Genomic DNA, 26193 nt, shown 5'->3' with positions numbered 1-26193 from the left:
TTTTCACTCTTCAATGCAAAGAAACACATAAATAAGCAAAAGACTACAAAAAAATAAACAACTGGAATATTTCAATTTAAAACCACTTATATTTGAAATGCTAAAACCATTTTGGAGCATGAGCAGCACTCATCTTTCAGAAGCAGGTTTTTTGTATGAGTTACCCTGCCCCAAGCATGCCTGGGAACACCACTGGTGCCAGGACCCAGTGTCTGACCATATGCTTTACTTCAGGTGTCAGACCTCCATGAGGGAATGTTTCTATATATTTGCACTTCCAAAAAAAAAAAAAAAAAAAAAAAAAGGAAAAAAGAGAAGCCCATGCTTTGATTTCAAATAAGCCAGTTACAGGCCAAATACCTGCACTGCAAGCACCAAAGTGCTTTCTTGCTTTCCATCACCATTCCTTTTACCCTCAGAACAAATCTACTTCTGGATGTTTAGCTGCCAAGAGGCACCACTGCCTGCAGCAGGGACTTGCACAGGCTCTGGGTGTCCCACAGGACCACCATGCCCCGGGGTGCTGTGCCATCCATGGGCAGGGATACTCAGGTGTGCCTCCCTGAGCACAACACACAGCCCTGCAGCCCTGCTGTGCACATGTGTCCCTGTGCTCCATGTCATGCTCCTCCACAATAATGCTCCTCTCTCCCTTCAAGGCAAGGCTGATTGCCTTTAAAACAGAGGTCCCCAACCAGAAGGATCTGCCCTCTCATTTGGCTCCGTGGAGATTCTCTAGTTTTCCAGCTGTCCAAAGGATTTCAGCTACAGGGGCTGCTACTGGCTTGGGGAAAACTGGAAAAAAAAGTTGGTAGTAAACAAGAAAGATTAATACTTCAGTTCTGTCCTGTTTGTGCTTAGTTTGTTTCTGAACCTGCTGCATTTTCCCCCAGTGAGATTCCAGCGTTTAACTGTGCAGGGAAAAAGGAATGAAAATTGCATTGACAATCAAATGCATAAAAGAAAGAAATGGCAGCTCTGAAATATTCACAACCAACACAATTTTGATTAAAGAAAGAACTCTGTTTTTAATAGGGTTTTTTTTTTCTTTTGATCATTAAAAAAGTTTAAACCTGCATAGCAATCATTTCAAAAATAATTATTTAATGTTCCATAATGAAACTGTACACGACCTAGTCCCAGCGACAGCAGCGTGCCGGCGGTTGGGCGCGGAGCCGCGGCCGGCGGGGTCGGGCGCTCGCTGCCGGCGCACAGTCCGTCTCCCTCGGCAGCGGCCTCAGAGTCGTTCAATGTCTCGGTACTTCTTCCTCAGGATGGAGACCTGGTCTTTAAAGAGGACAGGGTCGAGCCTCATCTGTGAGTGGATCAGCGGCATATAGCCAAACCAGCTGGCAAAAGTGTTCATGCAGCTCTGCCGCTGGGCAAAGTGGTCGGGGTCGGCCCAGCGCGAGGCCCGGGACGTCTGTGAGGAGAGGAGAACAGAGATCAGGGTGACCCTTGGCACACAGGATGGTGGGAATGGAGGGAATGGTGGGAATGGAGGGAATGGCGGGAATGGAGGGAATGGTGGGAATGGTGGGAATGGAGGGAATGGTGGGAATGGTGGGAATGATGGGAATGGAGGGAATGGTGGGAATGATGGGAATGGTGGGAATGGTGGGAATGGTGGGAATGGTGGGAATGGTGGGAATGATGGGAATGGTGGGAATGGTGGGAATGGCGGGAATGGTGGGAATGGTGGGAATGGAGGGAATGGAGGGAATGGTGGGAATGGAGGGAATGGTGGGAATGGAGGGAATGGCGAGAATGAATGGTGGGAGCTGGGCCAGGCATTCACCATGGCGCCCCACCATGCCAGGCCTCGGGGACACGCGGCTCTGTGGCGGCCAGAACCCGCCTGGGGGGCTCAAAGAGGGCAAGAACACCCTGCCCACAGCAGATCCAGCAGTGCCGAGCTGGACACGCCTGACTTCCCAAAGACAGCAGAGGACAGGGCTGAGTGGAAACATGAGCTCGACCACGAGCCAGCCTGTGGAACACAACAGCCACAAGCAGCACTCCCAAATCTTGCCAGCACTCTATTTCACCTTATCCCCCACTGTTCTTTCCTTCAAACCCTCCAGCTATTTCAGAGATACAACAAGTTCTTAAAAACCACCAGGAAAAAACAGAGGGCCATTGCTTTCCAGCAGAGGTGCACACCCAAGGCCAGGCCAGTTGCTGCCCATGGTCTTCAGCCATAGAAGGAAAACAATTATTCAGGGTCAAACCTCAACTTTTGCTGTTCAGATCTGCAGGAATTTATAGACAAGTAATTTCAACCAGCTTGCAATTTAGATGGTCTTATGTGCTTGGCATTACTCTTGTGTGTAGGTGCCCTGCAGTGAAAAGCAAGGTGCTTCCAGGAATCCCTCTGGCCAAGTCCAGTGCATCAGCACTGTCTCACTGACAAAAAATGGAGTCCCACACTACATCATATTTAACTCTGACCCAAGGAAAACACCATGGTCTTTGACTGCATACATGCAAAATATTCTGGCATGATTTTCCAAAGTTCAGGGCAGCTGTAATCCCTGTGGAAGTCCATTGAAACTCAGCAGCTCTGGAAAAAAAAGGCCCTTGCAGCTTTAAAGCTGCTATTATTCATTGTCTGTACCTAAAGAACATTTACAAACATAATAAAACTATTATTTAAGATAAAGTATGAATGTTGAGAACCTAGGAGTTTTTTGTGCCACTTCCCATGCATCTCTCTATAGCACTTATGTTTCCACTATATTAAAAACAAATATAAATTGATAAAGTCAAAGGATGTAAATTAAAACATGAAGAAATAGATAAAGTCAGGGACTTGCCAAATGACTGTGATAAGGCCTGTCCAGTTCAGCTCAAGTGGTAGATTATAATGTGCATTGATTGCAGCCTCCTGATTATACAGAGCCACTAAAGAGCAAGTAAAAGCTTGTTGCTAGAGGATTATAGCAGGTATTTTGGCCATTAACCCTGAATTTCCATATGACTATTCATCTCTGTCACAACACTGAGGTTATGTTAATTTTTTATTTGTCTTTCAAGGAATTATGAACACAGTCCATTACATTTCCTAAAGCTGGAGGAACAACTTGTCTGTAGGAGAGAGTTATAGTTCATGGCTGACTCGAGTCACCCGTGCTGTAAGATGAAAAATGAATGCTCCATCTTTGCCAAACAGCCAAAGCACAGCCCTGTGGAGAGGTGAGGCTGAAGCTGGAAGCAATAGGGACTTTCTGGATGGGACCTTCTTGTTCACAGAAGGTCTCCTGGGCACCCAGACGAGTCAGAACTGCTGAATGCTACCAATGCCACCTCAGGTGCCAGCACAGTGACACAGAGATAATGCAGTTTACACACTGGCATGGCAAGTCCCCAGTCAAAGATCTGAGTAATGCTACCAGGGGAAAATGGGAGGGGAAAATCGAGGGTCCTTGTTTCACCTGCCCCCCAGTAATGGTGGTGCTGCTTGCACTGAGATCACTGACACCATGGCAGCACAGAGGGGAGGCTGCTCAGGACTTGCTATTCCCCTCATTGCTCTCTCACACAGGGTAGGAGGACAAGTGTCCCCACACTACCATGTAGCCCTGTTACTAGAGGTACTTCTGCAAGGATAGAAGGCTTATCCAGTATCTGGAAGAAGACCTAAAACAAGCACTTCATGGCTGCTAATGAGTGATGGCATGACTGTGGGATAAAATGTTTCCTGTGGGGAAAAAACACTTGCATATCACAAATTATCTCTGTTGTGACAGTTCAGTGTCAGTGCTTGAATCACACTATATAATTTAAAAGAGCACAGGGACAGCCTGGTACATTATATTAATCAATAATAATAAAAAATAGAAAATATTTCTAGAATTTACTTATGCTTCTAGCATTCCATTACTAGGTTTTTGGTCTAGAATACTTAGAAAATTAGGGTTTAACTGGAATTCAGTCACCATAGTCATCAGTGTCAAGAGTTTGGGATCACCATGAGTAACATCATGTCAGAAAACTATGAAGGGAAACAGCATTCACAGTAGATGTTTGCTGGTTTTCTTTTTTCTTCATTATAATAAGCATATCTAAAGTCTATTCACAGCTCTGCTAAACTAGAATCTGCAAAAATATTTGACAGAATTGTACCACTCTGTAAGCCTAACTTAGAAGTGAACCTGTTAGTTACATTATCATACATCCCAACTGCTGAAACATGCTGTGATTACATACCTGTCCCATCATGGTCTCCTTATACTGTTTTTTCTGTGTTACTTTGATTGGAGGCAATTTTGTCACGGCTGACACCAAAAAATTCATAAGAATGTCCTCACAATTGGCCAGTTGGTCCACCATATTCTTTAGGCTGGCAGGCAGGTAATGAGTGTACAGGTAGTGATAATATCTGAAAAGCAACAGCAGTGTTATTAATACAAGTCACTGGGCTTTCAGGTATCCAGGACATTTCTATCTCAATTGAAACCTAAGTTTTGTACTCATCTCCCCATACAGCACTTCCTTTCTTTGGTCTCACCCTCCAACAAGAAGGGAAAATCCGTGTCTCATCAGGACAGCAAAGAGTGCTAAAGGAGAAAGAGAACATATACCTTTTCTGCAACCATGTTGAAGGAAACAATGTGGGCCTAAGTATCAAGATAATGGACAAGGAGGAAGGAGAGCCCCACTGTGCTACAATATGATAGACAACACTGATGAATTCATCCTCCCTATTTTCTTCCCAAACTGTTCAGTTGGAAAGAACTTGCATTAAAACTGCCCTACTGCTCTTCTCATTGTTGAAATTATTCTCCTTTGAGTCTGTATCATCCCCTGTGGCCTGTCTTCTCCTTAGTGGGGGTGTGGATTAGAGATTCCAGAATTTTCTTTTTCTTTAAATGTAGAGAGGACCTTGGTCTGCTGAAGTTCTAACAGCATAGGTTTTCTCCAACATGCTGCAATATGCTGAACTGTCGCATGCCCATTGTACTACATTTCTAGAGTAGCCAGAAGACTTTGCAGTCTGTAGCTGTCAGCCAACACATACCCAGAGCTGGTCTGGAAGTAACCTCCTTTCTGCTATGCTACAGGCCATTCAGCCAAGCAGCTTAATGAATTCGGGAACTCTTTGAAGTATGTAATTCCTGATGTTAAAAAGAGCAGTCCGACTGCCTCAAAACACAAGTGACTTCAAAGAGACCCAACAAGTGCTGTAATGATTACCAGATCCCCAGAGCTCAACCAAGAACTTAAATTATTACCCCATAAAAAGTAGACCCACTTACTATCTTTTTTCCCCCTCCCCAGAAGAATGTTCTTCACACCCCACCCCCTCTTTACTATTATGTTTCATACAGAAGAAGGATAGCAGATGCTCTGGATTCTTACTTGTGGTAAATAGCAGCTCCTGTCAATACCATGGAATAGTCATTAGTCCATTTGGAGGTATACCCCCACCTTTCCTTAGTGTTGTCCCAGAAGTGACTGCGTGCAGGATAGCCTACAATCCTCTCTGGAAAGCTCTGCCAAACTGTAAAGGCAAAATCCACCTGTGGACAAAGGTACAGGCCAAATGAATACTGAAACTATTTCAACAAATGTCAACAAAACAAAATACAACCTTGCCACTAATTTGCAGTTCAAAATCTTGGAACTGTTGCAAAACAGTAATTCTGTGTATTCATCAGTAAATTAAACTGACTGCTTGACATTTTGCCCTATAATTATGCACATTTTAATGGTTCCTGTTAAAGGGAGTCTAGAGCATCACAGCATTACATTAACATTTTCAAGCTTGCCCTTTACATATCAAACCTTTTCAAGTTACAGAAAAAATGGGTGTAGGTGCATGTATTTATACCTTGATGCAACACCAAGGGGTAATGGCCATGTGGTAAACTGAAATTTCTGCACATCTTCATGCATTGCACCTACCATTATAATCACTGTTAACACAGAGCTTGGAAAATCAGGAGTCAAGCACTTTAAATGGTAAAGGTGGCTCAGTGAAAATAAAACAGTCAGTGTGGAGTCCTTTTATATTTTCTGTTTTGAGCCTTCTGAAGACCATGTCAGTCATACTTTCAAGACTGTCAATATGACCAAAAAGGTTCAAGATATAGCTTAATAAAGAGGAAGATAAAATTCCCATTTAGTTAAATTGCATAGGGAGCCCAAACTTTATGAAAAATGCTTTATATTGTATGAGACACAAGACTATGTCAAATGCTAAAATGCTGCCAATGGCATTTTTTTATTTTATTGTCTTGCTGTAGCTACTCTAATAACTCAAATCTCTGAGAATTGAGAAGTGACAGGACATTGCTACCCCATGATCCTACCAAACAAAATCTAGTGATATTAGGAAAGGGATGATCTGGGTAGCTTGCAAAAGGATTGTCAGCCTGATATTTGACAAGAGTTTGGTAAAAATATATATGGAAAGATTTTATCAATGGTTGGCAGTCCCCACCCTTCAACTTAGATTTTGGAGCTCAAACTAGACTGAAATTTTTTAAGAGTTATACACAATTCTTATTGTTCTATTCAAACCCCAAAAAAGAGGGCTTTCTTTCTGCACTGCACATTAGGCTCGCCTCAGTACCAGAGGGACCTAAAACTTCGCTCAAAAATGTTTGAAAAACCTTCCAAGAATGCAGTCAAAGTTAAGGGTGTAGAGGTTAGGTAAAGAATAGCCGCTCTGAGAACAGTCCCATTTTTTGTTGATTACTGTCAGACTTCTCACATTTACAGCGTTTTTATGAAACAGAAGAGTCGCACATGGGCTGAAATACAAAGTTAGGTCCTGATTATTTTCTTTAAAGTTGTTTCAGGAATCTGAGGCCAACCAGAAAGACAATGTGCACAAACCAGTTACCGTTGTGATAGTTCTGATCTCATCCAAATCAATACCACATGAAAGAACTGAAGGGTTTTTTTCTCTATAAAGGCCTTTCCCATAAAATGTGACATCTGTTTTCTTTACAGACGTCTGAGAATCTCAAACTTAAATAAATAATAAAATTGCTGCACCCAGTGCCCTCTCTTGTGCTTTCAAGTATCTGCCCTTGCACTAGGGAGATGCAGTAAAGCAACCACCCTAAGAGAAAACTCCCTTTATTAGAAAAGCCCCTCAGGTCTCATCCTAAGTAATTTCCAGCAGCACTGCCACTCTTGGCTGATCACCAGGAAAACCCAACCAGGCTGGCAATCTCTTAAACCTCTGGATCATGACCCATGCTGACTCCTAATGACTTCCCATGCACACACCCTCTGTGCCTGTGGAACAGCTCCTCTCACAGAACAATCACCCCCTGCTCTGTTGAGAGTGGAAAACCTTTACATACCGGGATCAGACAGTCCAGAGGATGTGCCTGGTGACTGCTGCTCTCATGGGAATGTGATTGTCTTTGACCATGTTTCTAAACTGCCTTTTCTGGGCCTTGTAGCTGTGGCACCACAACCCTCCATGAGTAGCTAGTTTCAAAGGAGATGTCACATCACACTGGTGTAAGCTGTACCATGGGGAAGTGAAGCAATAGAGAGTTCTCTCTTCATGGAGAGCCACCAAGCAGAGCTGCTGGTGGTGGCACCCTGGCAGAGACAGGCTGGAGCTGCAAGGTGGGCTCTAGCAAGAGCTGGCCAGCTGGTTCTGTCTGCAGCACAGGGACCAGGGGGCTCGTAGAGCAAACACCCACTGCACAAACACAGGATCAGATGTAAGTTGCTCACAGGAGCAACAAAGAAAACAAAGCAAAGTAACAAAGCCACAAAGAAAAGTGTAGGCTGCCTCACACAACAGCAAGTATTTGTGCTTCAAAATGTTTAGGGTAAAACATGGCCAAGTCAAATGAGAAACACTATTTATTTCATATTTCATATGTGTTCCAGAAGCCTGTATGACTCTGAAGTTTGCAGGATGACTAAATACCAGTCAAAACAAAACAAAGCCTCAAATCCTCAGGGAATCCACAGGCTGGATTGCTGTAAATACCCTGTCAGTGCAATGAAGTACCTTAGAAGTGTTACCATGATCCCCAGGGCAGCTGAGATGGGACCCTTCATCCTGAGCAACAACCTGCTTAGGAAGTCCAGCCCAAGGAGAAATGTCTTTTATTGCTTTGGGGTTTCTTTGGGCTGTGCAGGGCTTTGCACACAAGTGCTTTGGCAGCAGCCATATTCTTCCTCATCTAGCAGAAACTACCAAGGTGTAACATTGGCATCAAACAGGTTCAATGTCAACTATTTCTTTCATTTTTGAAGCAAAAGAGAGCTACCAAGGCTATTTCTTTGGCAGTCTAACCACAGCACAACATCTGTACAGGGGAGAAGAGCAGTTGCAATCTCATCCATTTAGAACAAATTCAGTGACATCTTAGGGTATATAGCAGTGACTGAAGACTAATGTTACACATTTCTTCACTGACATATAAGTACTGGCAGCATCAGTGAAAGATCCTCATCACTGACAGAAATGCATTTTTATGTAGGTGAAGTGGGGAGAGCAGAATGACCATGGACATGGAGGAAAAAAGGGAAAACAAAAGAAAATCGAGTTTTTCAAGCTATTCCCTGGCCATCATTAATAATGTATTTCCCAAATATTGCACTCTATATAAACTGTCATCGGTTTCCCTTGTGGTTCTCAGGAAGAGGTTCTAAAAATCAATACTCATCCCAGTTGTAAAAATTGGTTTTCTACAGTATTTTTCTTCTCTTAGTGCTATCTTGCTCTTGGCACAGACACTCGAGCACCTAAACTAGCAAAGAACTCCAATTTTATGGGCTGACACAATGGAGAAAGAGCATTCCTCAGTGAAATCTGCACCAGGGTGGCAATGCTGTATTTTGGAGTGATAGCAGTCCCTCTCTGCTGACAAGCCTTCCCCCTCTCCCCACACCCTCTACTGATACTGTGGGAGGGGAAGCCACCCCAATAACAAAAGTGAGAGCAGAATATTAAAGCTGACTGCTCTCGGCTGCCTACACCCGCCTGCAGCAATGTTACTAAAATAATAAAGAACGGAAGCACCATATGCTAATGATGAGCCAATTAACCAGGGCGAAAGCTCCTCTGATGGCAGGCAGTGGCAGGGCTGCAGAAACGAGTGCAACACCCTAAATCTGAGCAGCGCAGCAGGAAATCTTGTAACATTTGCTCACTGGCAATGGCAAGAGAAGAGCGAACCTGCTGTGCTCAGGATGAGCCCAGGAGCCAAGCAGAGTCCCAGAAACCCTTACTTACCTCAGTGGTTGAAAGCAGAGACCCTTACCTCAGTGGTTGAAAGCACGGTGTCCTCATCCAGGCTCAGCACTGCGTCTGTCACGATGTTGTCGTAGGGTAGGAAGCGACTGCTCATAACCTGTGCGTATTCAAGGCAGGAAGGGGAAAAAATAAAAATCACTTGAAGGATTCATTTCCAAGGCAAATACTTAATTTGATTCCTCACTCTTATTTCCTCTTGTCTGAGGTAGGTGGCATATTTCTGTCTGATGGAAAGGACCCTTCAGCTCAAAAGTGAAGGAGTGTCATTTTTGTCACTCCAGCAGTCAGCCTATACCTTCTATCTGAGGAGTAATTTCTGAACAGACCTCCCTCTTTGCAGCAGGCTGCTTTCCTTTAGTGACAAACTGCACTGGTCTGTACTGATAATTAGATGTGCCTACCGCTTCTTTGTGGAGGATATTTTCCCTGGTGGCTAGGACTGTCCCTCTGCTCTCCTACAGGGTGTGAGGATCAGAGGTAATGAACGCTGAGAAGGACTTTGCAGCCTTCATAAGCTTGCACAGCTGGGAAACCAAACAGCCCAGGCTGTGTGTGAAGGATGTTTTAATGCCAGGATGGTGCAACATTCTCCATCAGAAAAGGAGAACATACTAAAGAACTCAAGCTTTTAAAGCTCAAATCAAGCTTTATCTGCATGAAGAATTATATAGGTATTGTAGCATTTTAAGAAGTCGCATTCTTAAATGGCCTTCCAGTACCTGCAGGGAGCCTGAAAGAAAGATGGAGAGGGATGTTTTATAAGAGCATGTAGAGACAGCACAAGGGGGAATGAATTCAAACTGACAGAGAGGAGGTTTAGATTAGGTATTAGGAAAAAATCTTTACTGTGAGGGTGGTGAGGCACTGTAACAGGTTGCCCAGAGAAACTGTGGATGCCCCATCCCTGGGAGTGCTCAAGGCCAGGCTGCACAGGGCTCTGAGCAACCTGGTCTAGTGGGAGGTTTCTTGGTCCATGGCAGAGGGGTTGGCACTGGATAGTCTTTAAGGCCCTTCCAATTCACACCATTCTATATATAAAAAACCTATATACAGAATAAGCTTTTTAAAGATATAGCACACAGTCCTCAAAGTAATAGGAAATAGATGGGAAAGCTGGATCAAAAAGATAACAGCAAGAAATGAAAATCCATATGGTTTCTTTAACACACTAAATAGCACCTTTTGAGAACTCATGAAGAATAACAAGGACACAACACAGTTTGTTTCCCTCATTTACTAAGACAAACAGCCTGGTTAATTACTAGACTTCTCTACCAATTTACTATGCCAAGAGAAAACTTCAAAGGTCAATCCCAGTAAGAGGAATCCACTGTACAGAAACAAGGACATGGAGAAGTTTTACACAACCCTCCTAATTGACATGGTCAGTTCTACATTCCCTGCAACCTGTTTGGGAACAGGTCTTTGGAATCTATGCCTTGATTCAGAGAAAGATCTGTTTCCATAATCAAGATGTCCACAATGTCTGTCTGGAGACAGACCCCTTCATCACTGTGATGGCCTTGGTGCAGGGAGGCAGGGCTCTGAGGAAGGTGATCTGCCTGGGCTGAGGGTTTTGCTCTGCTTACACTAAGATGAAGCAGAGCAAGCAGGCAGCAGGTGGTGGCACCCTGGCAGAGACAGGCTGGAGCTGCAAGGTGGGTTCTAGCAAGAGCTGGCCAGCTGGTTCTGTCTGCAGCACAGGGACCAGGGGGCTTGTAGAGCAAACACCCACTGCACAAACACAGGATCACCTGTTCTCATCCCTAATCTTTTACAGATTGTGCAAAAATTTTAAGTAGTACACCAGTCAGGACTTGTCATGTATTTTTTAATAGCTAAAGTACCATTTTGTAAAATGGGTGTTATAATATTTGATTTCAAGGGAAGAGTGAATGTTTGGTAAAGGCACACCACCATGATCAGCTGCATGGAGTACTGGTGCCTGCCAGCAGGCCTTGGCCAAGTTTGGAGATGAAAAGCAGTTTCTTTGTGCAACTTTTGAACTGTGTTGCTCTGGCTCTGCAAACTCGGTCCAAAAAACCAGCTTTGCACATAAGAAGCCATTGGGAATATGCTGGGATATTAGAGGGAAGAGACTGTCCACTATAAACACACCTTTATGTACTCAGGAGACTCATTTGTAATCTAAATAGTGCCTGGGGCCAATTTCTACAAACATTATAGTACTGGTCAGAGATTTCTCCTCTATCTCACCTCTGCTAGTTTTACAAAAAGAAAATAAAAACACTCAGAACATTCAAAAGGCTCAGAAATCTCTACAATCTTTCTTGGCCCTGTAGCAATTCTCCTGATACTGTTTATGTGGCTAGCTAGGGCCAGAGCCTTTAGCTGCCAACCTTGCAGGGTGTTGTTAACGTGATAAGGAGAAAAGACCAAAGACAAAATTACAAATTCAAAATAGGATTGTACAGGCAAGGCAACTAAAAGTTCCCTTTGCAACACAGAGCTCTGGAGCCAGCTGACAGAGACTGCACAGAGGTCCAGCTCAAATCTGTTTCAGATTCTAGAAGCAAGAAATCTTGCTCCTCTCAGGCCTGCATTTGGAAAGGATTCATCCACTTAAGTGAGTCTTTTCTCATCTGATGGCATCTATTTTCACTTTGTGAAAGTACAAACAAGACATGTGTGTTGCACAGCAAGAGATGACATGGTGATTTTGTTCCCACACAAGTGTTCCAAGCCCCCTTTTTTTTTTGATGGCAGCAGTACCTCTCAAGTACCATAAAAGAAGATACTTTTCAAAGGCAATTTCTCATTTTTAACTCTGCTTTTGAGTCCATAGCTGACCCCCAAGTCCTGCAGGTGACTTAGACTCAAGGAGTGCAGCTGCATCACTACTTTCATGCACCTGCAGAGAGATGGAATCTCCAACGATGGGGTCAGCCCTCTCTGCTGCTGGGGTCACATTTCAAAACTGAGTCCCACCTGTGAATCTCAGATTCAGGGCATTAATTGTCATGCTGATGATTTCTGAGTGCACAGGGTCCATGCATGAAACACGAATCTGCAACTAAGCTGGTACAAAAGGCCAAGGAATAGAAGGGAGCTGTCATTTTGTTGGGAACTACAAAGCTTTCACCAAAGGCGCTGCAAAAATAAATTCCCGTCCCATCAGAGAATGCAGGCAACCTTTTACCATGCTCCTCTCCACCTACCTTGCTTTCTCCTTCAATGACTATGACAGGCACAGAAGTGGCAGGCCAGCGGTGTTTGGCTGGGAGGGGTTTATCACAATTCCATAAAACAATAATCTGAAAGAGAATATTGGACCATGATCAAAGACCTTTGCGGCAACGCGGCCCATACTCTAAGGTCTCAGATTTTCAGACAGATGTGTTAGATTCAAATTAGGATTTTCAAAATCCAAGGCAATGTAACAAATCTGCATAAAAATATCACTTCCTACATTGATTTCACCCAATCCAACTACTTACAATATATATCTCTCTGGTAAATATAGGTTGGGCAGAAACTTGGGAAGTCTCTGTTTCAGCCATATGATACAGATGTGACTGATTTACTGTGGCTCTCATCAAACGCAAAACTGCTTGTGACACTCCACTGCAAGAGGGTGCTCCTACTGAACTCCCCAGGGTTTTATTTAGAGAAGCCAAAATCCTGGCACTGATGAGATTAAGAGTCACAGCAGAAGGAAGGAAGATCACGTAACAGCTCATAAAGCATAAGCATCCTTGTGCAGTTTGCAGCACACACAATGCTGGTCTTTAAAGTGCACTCATTACTTACCTGTCTTATGTAACAATGGGTTTAATTACTATCTCTATTCCACTCCCATTATACTCAGAATTTTTATTTCCCATACATGTAGGTCATAGACCATAGAAATCTCAGAGGAAAGAAACATCAGAATTGAAACAGAGGGCTGAAACAGGGCTGACTCACAAGGCTCCACATTCCTGGCAGAGTGGTTTCTCTCTGCTGTGACTGACAGCCAAACAGTGCTGCTTACCTGTGCACAGTACTGGGACTTGGCTACAGCAACCAGGAGTTTCAGCACAGGCTGAGATTGGGAAACCAGGGGAGTAACTGCGTGGATAACGGCAGTGAATGTGGAAAGAGGCTTCAGACCTGAAGTGAAGAGAGACGTGTTCAGTAAAGACAAAATCGCCCCAGTTATTACAGATTAAAGGACTTTGGGGATGGAAAAAACAATCTGCACTTAATGCAAACCTTGCCAGGTTTTTTTAGGTCATCTCCCTTCCTCTCAGATACCAGATGCTTCAGAGGAGATCACACTTCCCTTTAACTCCCACTCTGCACCTTTAACTTCCACTTTGAAATGCCGGACTCCAAAACAATTATTTCCTTTTCTTACTCACTCTTTCCACAGATGTTCTGTTATCTCTCTTTTTCATCCAGTTTGTCCCACAATATTGACATCTAGTTTGTTCAGCCAAATGTCTTTCTCGACACAGGCTCTGTTTTGCTGCCTGGCTCTGGATGCTTGATGTTTTTTTACAGATTATCTCCACAAATTCCAGGAGCTTATTCATTTTCCTCAGTTCCATTACAGCCTGTGTCAGATTTTTGCTCTTTCTGGGTTGATTCCTATCCACATGAATCTTCAATTACATCCTGAGCTGATAATTCTGCTTGCATCCTTGCCTTCCATTTTTAAATTTTTGTCTCGCTATGATTTCCTTTTTTGCCAGGAATAACACATCCTACTGGCGCCTACCCTTCCTTACTGCTCTCAACCTTATCTAAATTCATCAGTGTGGGGGTCATAGTTGTTTTTCATCAGAATTAGCACAGAAACCTTCTTCTCCCTTTTTTAACACAGTAACTGTCAATTTTTAGCAGGTGAGCAGTACAGATCCACACAAGTGGGATGGCAGAGGCTGAGCCAAAAGTAGCAGCAGTCTGGTAAGCAGGATCCCTTCAGCCTGGAGGCACATTCGCCTGCAGAACTCATTGTTCAAGCTCTGCTTCAGGAAAAAGCCATGAACACTAAGCTCTATTCATTCCTTCTAGTGGGATTCATATGAAGACACATGGTATGCAGAGTAAATCCATACCAAGTGTGCACTCCAATAAAAAGTGTCATGGGTAAATTACCACTTTCCCAATTTGCCAAGCAGAAATAAACACAGAAAGCAAAAAGCTATTCCTCTTATGTCCCCTCAGGCCATGAATGGGTCAGCAACTCAGGCATTAATTACCAGCAACTGAAAAGTATGAGGGAACATACTTTTTTTTTTTAAACAATCTCTGCAAGCAAGAGGCACATGATGCATGTTGATGAGTCAGATGTTACAGTCTACAGTGGGCAGTGAAGACTGAGACAGGATAAATGAAAGGCATCATTAACTAGAAATGAATGGTAAGTCACTTGGCACATGCTACTCAAAGACAAAACTTCAAAATTCCACTAGAAATTCCAGATGTTACTACATTATAGCAAGGATTCACTCACCTAGATTAGCATAGTAGTAAGGAAAATCTCCCAGATATGAGGAATATTGTGGCAGTACAAATAACCCTCCAGGATGTTTGTTCCATATTAAGCTGTTACGTGATATGTGCTTAAATATTCTGTCCTGAATAATCTGGAAAACAAGAGAAATAATGATTTTTAAATAGACTGTCATAGTCACTGGTAGAAGCTTCAGGGACTCCAGCTGACTGGAATCATCACCCATTCTGCAAAAAGCTGAGGCACACAAATTACTAGACCCTCCTCCTTGATCTCTCTTAAAAGGACTCAGAACCTGCACACTCTGACGCCACTTCAGCAGCTCAGGCTTTGTGCCATAGGTTTTAGAGCACCTGATTAGTCTCTCTGGACACAGGGACCATACAATTTATTGCTTTTTATAATTCAAGTCAAATATTTTGTCTATTTGAGTATCTTAGTAGTTGTAAGCCTGATTAGTTTATTGTCAGCTTTACCATCCAGAACTCACAGAAAGAAGACAATTATTTGAAGATGGCATTAAAAAGCCAGATAATATTAGGAGATAAGGAGAGTATTCAAAACCAAAAAGACTTTCAGCAAATCAGGCTGCACTAATTATTAATTTTTTCTTAATTATAAAGGGATATTAGCATTCAGATGCATCACTGATTCCACATCTCAGTTCTGCAACAGTTCCTCATTGGATGAAACATGATCTTTTCCCAACTACTGCCTGACTCTATGGGGTGCCAAAACCAGAGATTCTTAGATTTTTGAGATCAGATCAGATTGCTGTCATCTACTGTATCACCTAGAATACCACAAGCAAAAAAAGAAAAAACAATACCAGGCCATACAATTAGTGTGTATTTATGAAATTACAGTTGCTTCGCATGGGATGCCTGATTGCAGGAACAAGAGTGTTTCTAACACTGATGGGAAATCCTTTAAACTTCCTGCAAAGGCACAACAAGATTCAGTGGTGGGAATCTCTAATAGGACAAATTCAGCCTCCAAAGAAGGTGCAACTTTCTAAGTGCAGTACACTCTTGAGCCACATATTCTTACAGATTTGATTTCCCTTGGAGCATTAGAAGTTAGCAGGTCTGGAGATGGAATGCTGCAAAGGGCCAGTGGGTGGTGAAGGATGAATTTTCCCCCAAGCTGGCTAAGCAGGAATGCTTTGCCCTCTTCTGCAGCTCATCTTTTGTTATTTTCCAAGGAGGTTTCCATGTATCTGGCAGTTTATGCAGTGCACAGGGCTTGAGTGCCAAGAACATGTTGGTTGTTGTAACCCAATGTCTCTGGCCTTAACACAGACGTATCTGGGTGAAACTTCATGTCTCTGAAGCTGGACTGAAGTGTAGGAAAACCAAAAAACAAGCAAAAAGGCCCACCACAAGAAGAACAAAAGCAGCTGCAGCACTCTAAGCAAGCTAAAATGTCTGTAAGCTCCTAAATTCAGGGACATTTGGTCAATACATGAATAAGTATTGCCACAAGCAGCTGTCTTCCTGGAATTTTTGATTGCCATGACAAGAAAAGATTAAAACACCAGTTACATTGTGTTAGACAATCCACTGCTGGTGGCAATACATGTACTGCTAAACTGGGGCAGATGTTAAATGCATACTTTTCTGAATTTTGCCTACAGCCAATTACCACAGCTAATATGCAGTAATTCACTCACATGAGTAAGTTAATTTAACTTTTTGTTTTGGAATAACAGACTTAGGACTGTAATGCCATCACTGACAAGAATGTATGTGAATATTTCTAGTTGAGAAGTGAGGGTATCAGTTGTCAAATCTCCCACATGGCAGTGGGGACAGGAAAAAACACAGACAATGACTGTTGTTTACCTAACTGCAAGTTATGCCACTAAACAAGAGAGAACCTGGAAAGTATTTATTTTTGAGTGTTTACCACAAAGCATAAATACTGCAGCTCCTCCCTCTTGCTGTCTCAGAACTGGGGCAGAATTGGACAAGTAGAAGTCTGTAAATTTGCCTGGCCAGGAGGTTTACCCAGGCAGAGGAGTTTTCTGGGCACTGGCAGCCAGCAAGGCTGCGGGGCAAACACGAGGCTCGTGTTCCACGCCCGGAGCCGGCGCAGCTCCAGCCCTGGTGCCCCGGCAGCTCCGGCTGCCTGGGAGCCCCTCAGCCTCCCCAACCTCACCTGAGGGCTCCTGCATCCTCCTGGGGAGCTGCTGAGGTGGTGCACCACAGGAGAAAGTGCAGCACTAATTCATCATTCTCCTGGGCCTACATATGCAACCTAGCTGTCAGGACAGAGGGGGAAAACCTGGCAGAAAGAGAACTAAAAAGTGTAAAAAAAATAACATGGAGGACACAAGGAATTAAAACGTAGAGTGTACAGTGTTGCACATATTGCAGAGACAGCATTTACCTGGTCTCTCCAATGATGAGGCATGACAAGAAGTTTAATAAGAGAAGAAAGGGGTTAGGATCTCTGGCAAGATCTCCCTCTTCTTTTTGGAATGCACTAATAGTCAAATATTTTTGTCTCCCTCATCCTCACACTTCCAAAAGTTCACATATTGTCCTAATCATTGCTGCTTTTCAACAGACCCTAGCCAAGCACCCAGCATTTATATTCTGTACTTTGTGCTGTCCCTCTCTCCTCCTTTTCCTGAGTGGAGGACTGGGGATGCAGTGCAGGGATGTTCTGGGTTTGCTTCAAGAGAAGATGAAGCTGAAGAAGTGCAGATATGCTGGAGCAAACATCTGCTGGTGCCTGCAGCAGCCACTGCTGCACTGCCAGAGCTCCCCCTCACCAGCCTGCAGCAGACACTGGTGAGCATCACTGCCTAACCCACACCTTGTCCAAGATACTGGGCAGCTCCTCTGTGCCTGCCACAGGGAGTGCTGGCCAAATGATTCAAACATCTTATTTTGGGCTATCACCTGGTTGGCTTAGGTCACTATGCTGGGGTATAGCTCATTTTCTTCACAGTGGCTGCTACGGGGCTGTGGTTTGGATTTGTGCTAAACACAGGGTTGACACTTGTAGAGATGTTTTTGTTATTGCTGAGCAGGGCTTGCACAGAGCCAAGGCCTTTTCTGCTTTTCATACAGCCACCGTGTCAAGGAAATTGGGGGTGCCTGGGAGGCTGGGAGGAGACACAGCCAGCACGGGTGACCCAAACTGGCCTAAGGGAAATTCCAGACCAAATGACATCATGCTCAGGATATAAAGTGAGGGGAAGAAGGAGGAAGAGGAAGACATTTGGAGTGATTGTGTTTGTTTCCTCAAGTCACCATTACACGTGATGGTGCCCTGCTCTCCTGGAGATGGCTGAACACCTGCCTGCCAGTGGGAAGCAGTGACTTAATTCCTTGTTTTGCTTCATTTTTTTATGTAGCTTTTGCTTTCCCTATTAAACTGTATTTATCCCAACCCATGAGTTTTTTGTCTTTTACTCTTCCAGCTCCCTCCCTGACCACACTGGTGGGAGAGTGAGTGAGCAGCTGCCTGGGGCTTGGCTGCTGCCTGGGGTTGAATCACAACAGCCACCAAATGCTGTGAGATGATCAAGGAACTTAAAATGTGATTTAAAGTTTCCAGAGGTGTGCAGAATAAAGGGCTGTGATGTCCTTGCAGACATGTGATTTGGTGAAGACTTTTTCTGTGCTGATATCCTCAGACAGGGACATACACTGGCACTGCAGTTAGTGGGCAAGTGATTATTCTGATGATATCTGGAATCATCAGAGCACTCTGACACAACAGTATTACAACAGAAGATGGATCACATCCACATACAAAAAAAAAAAATCCTGCTAGGAATTTACTTCCAGGCATTAGATTTTACAAAGAGGATATACTGCTTGCTTGCAGGTTTCAGACAACAAAAGTCACTCTCAGCTGTATTAATCCTTTCCTAAGGAAAGTTAACATGGAACTTTACTTAGGCAAGTTGAAATGTGAAGTGAGTGAAAAGAAAATAATCCCTCTTAGCTGTCTCAAAAACTTGAGTCCTGAATTAAAAAACAACAACAACAACAAAATCTCAAACCAAAATCAGTCTCCCAAACAGATGAAAAAACCCAGAACATCAACACCAGGCATACATTAATTGGTTTCATTAAACTAAATCTTCTGGGAAGACTTTTGTCTTGACTTTGATTTTTCTGCTCTGAGCAGAAACTCCAGCTTGCTGGTTACCCATAAGCTTTAGCTTTAGAGGTTTTGCTGTCCCTTGGGCTCCTGAAGCCACATGGGCCAATGTGTCCCAAAGCAGCACCAAAGACACATGTGTGCGCACTGGAACTTGATGTGATGGACACCAAGGCTGTGGGAGCTGTGGGTTTTATGTGCCCTGGAGTTCAGGGCCAGCACAGGCAGGAGAGGGGCAGTGGGGACAGCCGTGTGCCCCTGTCTTTTAGCAACCCCTACCAACAACAGGGCACATGCAGGGAAGGCAGAGGATTCCTGAGGCACCTGATGGACCCTAGCAGCACTTCTGGGAGGCTTAATTAAACTGTGAGCAATGGCACATGGTCTTCCACCTTTGTCTGATCCTGGTGTGGGCTGTGGTAATTATCACTACCTCATCAGTGCTCATGAGGAGTTTGAGGATGAAGAGCAGCTCCCAACAGGTAGCACAGATGAAGACATGCTCTTCTGAGGGCAATGGGAGCATTGTGAGGATAGCTATGCCAGGGGCTCTGCAAATGTTCCCTGCCTGATTTTCTTCACTGGCATGGAAAAACCTAAGGGACTGCCTTGCAGCAGCTGGAGATTGATCAGCCATGGGCACTCATTTGTAGTTTTCAGGGAGAAGCAGGTACAGCAGGAAATGTGGAGCCTTATCAACTGTGCATTTCAACTGTGCACAAAGACAGCTGCAATTGCAGAAGCATTAGCATAAGACGACTGCATTAGCACCTACAAAGTGAGCCCCTTTCAGTGGTACAAATGTGTCAAAAAATTATGTGAAAAATTGCAAAACAGTTAGAAAAGAAACCTGCTTTTGAAACTGCAGCTTGGGCCCTACTTCTGAAGAGCCTTTCATCTTTCCCCTGTCTTTCAATTCAAAAAGGATTCTCTCCACATTTGAGATCATCTGTCTCCTCTTTTAATAGCAGTCTAATTATGATTGTCTATTAATAATTTACAAGAATGATCAGGCCTTTCCCTTCTCCTGTGTGTGAAGATAACATATAGAATTTACAACCCCCCCTTTTTCTCGAGCCAGATCAATGCCCCCATCACGAGGCCTCAAAATGTTAAGGAATGGTCAAGGAAGAGCTCTACAGTAGCATATTTCCAAAAAGAATTCCAGAAAGGTTTCTTAAGAAATACATTTACCACCAATGACAAGGATAGTGATTCATAAGCCATAAAGCCTTGCAAAGTCAAGATCACACATGACAACTTTTCCATGTGTTGGGTAGCTCCCATTTTTCACCGTGTCAGTTTTCTAATGTGGATTCCAATAATGAAGGAAGTATTTCCTTAGGGGGGAAAACTCATCAAGATGCTGAGCTTTTTTCCCAGTGACCAATTGCATGTCATGAAAACCAAGGTCTGAAGCCAGCTGAGGACAGGAGTAGTTGGACAGGTATGGAAATCTCACTGCTTGGCAAGGTCTCAGGCAATTTTTACTTACCTCTAGTGTAGTCAATACAATCTTCTCAACTGAAGAAAAATAAGCCTCCCACAAGAACTGTGTCTGCTGTCTAAGTGCTAGGATTTTATCCTGATGGATAGACCTGATTGTAGAAGGAATCTGTAATACAGGATGTAATATAGTCAGAAGCTTTAGAAACAACACAATCTCATCAAATTAATATGCTGCTGACAAGCCCTCTCCTCCATTAGCAGGTTGTACAGCTTCAGCACTCCAGTCCAGTGGAGATGTGTGTCAGCAGTTAAAACCTTGATGTAAAACAAATGAGACACAACCCTTTATAACCTCTGATATTGAATATATTAATTTTTTAATCTGCTTTTCATTTTTGATTGTTTATGGTAATGAGTGGTGTGGCATAGTAAGGAGCCCCTCCATGCAGTCCTTGTGATTTTCATCCCACAAAACTCTTCATGGACTAGTATTTTAACAACCTAGTACCTGCAGGGGCTGAGAGTTCAACAATAATCCCCACATTCCAAGTATATTAATGGGATCTGGAACTGCATTTACCACAGCATGGCAACACTAAGTGTCCTAAGGAAAACACAGCAACACTTTAAGTAAGACTCCACTTTTTGGGAGCCCACGGATCAAATTGCATTTTAGTAATTACCTTAGGTGGAAAGAATAACATCTTCCACAACATCTGTTATTCACAAGGGAAAACAGTGCTCATTTTTGCCCTCTTTCCACAATCTACACATGAATTGTTGTATAAGTTGCCTTACAAATAAACCCTAAATTGTCCTGCTACAGCACTTTTCCATTAAAAAATGTAACTGCTCACTAGATCAGAAGGGAAGGGCTTCATGTCTACCTCTCTCACCATCCCCATGTCCTTCTCAAAACTAAAGTGTGTATATGCCATTTTTTAACTTAGGACATTGACCAAGGCCTCCAGTACAACTTGGACAATGCAAAGTGACATTATCAAGGGGATTTACTGAAATTTGTTCCAGTGATGAGAGCTAGCCACAGCACTAGAAAGGCATTTAGAATATGCTGCTGCTTTGTGATCATCTTTCTCTAGAAATGAACAGTTGTGTTCACACACACACAGCCCAGGTATTTGCTTTTAAAACTAATGACTCAGGTAAAAGATTTATGAGAAATCAGTATCTGACAAGTTGGCATAATTTAGTGGTTGGTCTCGATGAGCTTAGAGGTCTTTCCCAGCTTAAACAATTCTGAGATTTCAGTTAGAAATCACAAAAGTGAGTGATTGTGTCCTTGTGCATTCCAGCTTATTCTGAAGTTTGCCTGCATCCCACCACATTCAACCCTTTCCTGATCAAAACCCACTCTGCTTATTCCTAAAATATTCTGAGAAGAGCTGGCGATCATTATTTGCTTTCACGTGTTCCCAAATCAAACTATTTCCCATGAAACCTCTTTCCTGAAGAAAATTTGCAACTTTGAAAATTTACATGTAAAAAATTTTTACAAGAGCCACCAAATTCTTTACTTGCAGAGTTTGCAACCAGGTCTGGACACTTTGCCCATGGCTCCACTGGGTGCAGTGTCAGATGGGCCAGTGTTTGCTCTCTCAGCCCTTCAACTCTTAGACCATCATCTTAGAGACACTGCTAATATAATACAGACTTTGGGCTTATGAGTTAGCACTGCAGCAAGGTGGAGCAGAAGAAAATGGGGTCAGATTGCCCGAGATGCTGCTGTATTTCCCTCCCCTACAGGCCCTTTAAGTAAAAGGTAAGTCTTAAGGTAAAATACTCCCTGCAAAAGTAAAGACAGAACCTGAAAACATGTATTGGCACATGTCTAAGAGATCACATCACTATTCATGATGTGCTACAATAAGCAGAAGGATAATAAACATTACCTGTACTGGCTGCACAGATGTGTATTAGTCACACCCAGAAACATTATTAGTAGCAAAGACAGGATTAAAGTCACTTCTTAGTGGCAATACAGTATTTTCTCAATAAACATTTAATGCAGTATGTGCAACCTTGTGTAGTGCGTATGCACACGTGTAATTCACCCATAAAATCAATACTCAACCCCCACTACATCTTATGAAAGGGAATGCTGCTCTGACTATGAAGGTTACTGCACAAAGTTATCATTTTACACACCATACCATACTCCTGAGTGCCAGCAAACACAGTGTCAAGGTTAAAAAGAGCCTTGATGGAGGCTCTGTTACAACAGCTGGAAAGAAAAATCAGAGCTCCCATTTTAAATGCATTTGCCTATTAATCTACTTGTCCAGAAAGACAGGTGGGGAAAATGATATATTAATACAAATCCAGCATGATTACATTGGAATTATTAGAACTTTAATAAAAGGTCATTTCAGCAATGAGTAGGGGGGAGGGAAAAACCACCCTGCACAAATAAATGCAGAAAAGCTCCCAGCACTATGATGAGGAGAATATGCAAATAAAAACATCCAAGTTGCTCTCAAACAGGAAATGAAAGACTGTAACATAACAAAAACATTTCCCAGAGCAGACATTCAGGCCCTCTGCCAGTTCTTTAAAAACACTGTTAATAACAGAGCAGTAGCTGTTCAATATGGAAGCAGCTGCGTGAAGTGAACGAACGGCACGTTACCGGAAAACATGAAGATCAGCAAATTATTGTTATTTAAAGAGAGACATAATTTTGCTCAGAAAAAATGTGCTGTCCACAGAAGCAAAAATCAAATGGCCCTTTTATATTTGCAGCTTGTATGACATTAAGTAGAATAGGCACTCCATGCAAGTCTTGCTAGGCCAGCTCTTCACAAATATTTACTTCCTTAGACAAGTTAACAGCCATGTGATGACACGGCAAAGATACTTTGTTTTGGGGTGCCACCACACCGGTACCTTTGAGGGCTTCTCCCTGTGGAGGACACTAAACTCAAGGATCAAAAAAAAAAAAAAAATGTTGCTCTTAGTGGCTACTTTGTGCTTATTCCAGATCTTGTGGATCTCAGCCTTATGCTGGACAATGGCACTTTAGAAAAAACAATTTTCCAAGAACTCCTCCTAACGTGAACATTTCTGCAGAATTTACAGAATATATTTGGACTGTAATACCCACTAAGATAGCTGAAAAAAACAAAACAACCAAAGTGCATTTAAAACCAAAGCAGATGCTGGAAGTAACAGGGAATTTGTAACTTCTCAGCCCATTTTTGTTCTATGACCTCAAGATTAACTATAAGTGACAGGAACACTGCTTCAAAAAGCAATGCTACATGGTCCACATATCAGAAAGGGGAGAGATTGTGCTTCTCATCAAATTGTTAGATGATAACTCCTGCCTGAGAAAATACCTGCTTTCCTGAGGATACCCCTGAGGATAAACTATTTTTTAAGGACTGGGGCAGAATCCACCCTCAAATGTTTTCCCATTTCATCCCAGTACCTGGACAGGTCTACCTCAGATTGGCATCCAAGTGCTCCACACCAGAAGAGGTTTCACGCTCTTCGCAAAAATAAAAGTCTCCTGCACTTAAGAATTTGGCCTGGTGGCTGCAATGACCTTCAGGTCAAATAATGTCATATTAAATGAGCTCACAGCCAGCCTGACACAGACAGTCCCTTCATGATAAAAGAATCTTTTACAACGCTGACCTTTTGGATTCATCTTCCCTGTCCACTGAGATGGTGGCAGCAATAATCAAGTGAAGGCCGTGGTCTGTTCCTTACCTGTAATAACAATCTCTCATCGCCGATGATGGCAGCTTGGTTCCAATCAATCACTTCTGAGAACGGCAGCTCCCATCCATTGCTGAGCATGACCGGGACACAGGCGGCCTGCGGGCACAGAGCTGCCGTCAGCAGCAGTCCCAGCTCTCCACCAGCACCCTGACCCCCTCTCTGCACCAGCTCAGGTGAGGCAACATGGCAAAGAACACCAGAAGCCACAGCAGGGCAGCCCAAGTGTTTACAGTTTTCCATTTTGGGCTCATTCATATGCACTGAAAGGTGGGGTTTGCATGGACAGTGGCATTTGCAATCTGGTGCTTACGCTGCCAGACAAGGGCAGAACTGTTCAGTGCAGCGGATGGGACACTGGAGAATTTAATACAAAATGATGGCCTTCCTTGCTGCTTTGTGAACCACTTAGCAAGGAGCAACTTCCCCAGTTTTATAGTATGTTAGTGACAACCCTACAGAAAATACAGATCGTATTTAACTCCTCATCACCTTTCCCATGAAGGAGTAAATTCTCTATCCTGTTTGGTATCAACTTTCCAAATAGAGGCAACTGCACAAATACAACTCGTCTGTCATCACCTGTCTACAAAAAAAAGAATTGTTGTATGTCCCAAAACAAACAAAAAAACCCCATACACATTTAGTATCCGTTTCTTACCAGTATGATCTGTGTAAACTAATTAAACTTTTGTGAGTTTTACCAGTTCTTCTGCACAGGCAGTTTGTGAATACTTAGCAAATAGGTCAGTATTTCCATAAACAAATGATCACCACTATGTTCTGGTCAGCTCAATCTCAACAAGGATCCAAACCAAACACCTTCTGATGAGATGAAATAACCTAGTACCAGAGGATTTTTATCAAACCTGTGCTCTGGTTCAGTTTCTTTTGGATCAAACCAAGCTTAAGTGTTCTGAGTTTGGTCCAGACTAGGGTTCAGGCCTTCCAAAAGATGGTATAAAAGGGAATCTTTCAGACTGCTGTACCTTCCTTGGTAAGATGCATCATGCAGAGCATCTCAGACTGGTCAAGTCTACATTACAGCAGTGATTATTATGTGTAAACAACTGTGATCTTCTGTAAGGAATTACATCAATGCATAAAAAAGGCAACTAAAAACACTTAGTAATGTGTTTTCACATTTAAAACGTTGCACTAATGTGGATTAAGACTTTCAACATCACCTGGATCCAGACAGAAACTGGGAATACATCATTATTGGTGAATACTGCTGCTGGCCTGATATCAAAATCCACAGTTGCCTACATTTTATCACTGACCAGGAGCCCACAAGTGCTGTGCAGTGAGGTGCAACCCTTGCTTTCCCCTCCTGAGATGATGTATTTAACAGAAGCTGCATGACTTTGAGCCAAGACAAGAGAAGAGCTGAGGAGTGCTCTTCAGGAGGATCTGAAGTGACTTGTCATCTCATACAAGCCAGTCCCACTTCTTCCTCTGAAGAGGCTGGAGAGAAAACAGCACTTTTCAGGCTATTAATCTTCTCTTTAGTAGGAGGAAGAGGCAAGTGACAGTCCATAACTTGGATCTCAAATTTGATTGCAGGTGTGGGGTTCAGTGATTACACCTATGTGTCCAAGGCATGTAAGGTATCCAAAAAACTCATCAAAGGTGGGCAGACATAAGACAGGATCTACTGGAGTCCTTCTGGAGAAGCAGCAGAAAGCCAGAAGGGTTTCTGGGTACCCTGGGCTTCTAAAATTACATAATACACCTACACTTAAGTACCTGAGTCCTGCTCAGCACTGCAGTGAACAACACTCTCTAACAGTGGCTGGGACATTGCACGGTTGATGACGAAAAGGGATGGGATGTCATTCACTGACAGCTTTACTGTCAATGCTGTGACACTTTCCAAATGGCAAAACGACTCCTGGAGGCAGGACCCTGCAAGGTGTGTTCATTTGCCATTTCACTGAAACCAAGCACCTCCTTCTCTCCACTCCAGCCCCCATGGAAATCCAGATGCCAGGTCCACAGGGAAGCTGCAGCTCCTCACAAAATGCTCTCTATGCCTGACTGAAGATCCAGGATTAGGCTGATGTTTGCCAAAAAAAAACCCTGCCAGACAGGCAGGTGTCAGGCTTGACCACTGTGCTGCCTGGCCACAGGGACTCCAGAGCCGTTTTGTATTGCCTTCTGTTACTGGCCCACAGTAAAA

At 43.2% G+C, this 26193-nt stretch overlaps 1 protein-coding gene across 1 annotated transcript in view; it reads right to left on the bottom strand.

Moving 5' to 3' along the window:
• Window positions 1-1002: 1002 nt before the first annotated feature.
• Window positions 1003-26193, bottom strand: part of EXT1 (exostosin glycosyltransferase 1) — a 177065-nt gene continuing 151874 nt past the window's right edge. Inside the window, exons 3-11 of the mRNA XM_059477845.1 lie at window positions 24003-24110; window positions 20317-20436; window positions 14700-14832; window positions 13233-13351; window positions 12418-12513; window positions 9246-9335; window positions 5362-5522; window positions 4210-4381; window positions 1003-1423 (exon numbers count right to left, since the gene is read on the bottom strand). Coding sequence (XP_059333828.1) covers window positions 1238-1423; window positions 4210-4381; window positions 5362-5522; window positions 9246-9335; window positions 12418-12513; window positions 13233-13351; window positions 14700-14832; window positions 20317-20436; window positions 24003-24110 — 1185 coding nt within the window. The 3' untranslated portion in view covers window positions 1003-1237. The remainder of the gene's footprint in view (window positions 1424-4209; window positions 4382-5361; window positions 5523-9245; window positions 9336-12417; window positions 12514-13232; window positions 13352-14699; window positions 14833-20316; window positions 20437-24002; window positions 24111-26193) is intronic.

The sequence above is a fragment of the Ammospiza nelsoni genome, chromosome 1, assembly GCF_027579445.1.
Source record: "Ammospiza nelsoni isolate bAmmNel1 chromosome 1, bAmmNel1.pri, whole genome shotgun sequence".
In the NCBI taxonomy this organism is placed as follows: domain Eukaryota; kingdom Metazoa; phylum Chordata; class Aves; order Passeriformes; family Passerellidae; genus Ammospiza; species Ammospiza nelsoni.
The sequence above is the reverse complement of the archived record's forward strand: the minus strand, read 5'-3'. Positions and strand labels throughout refer to the sequence as shown.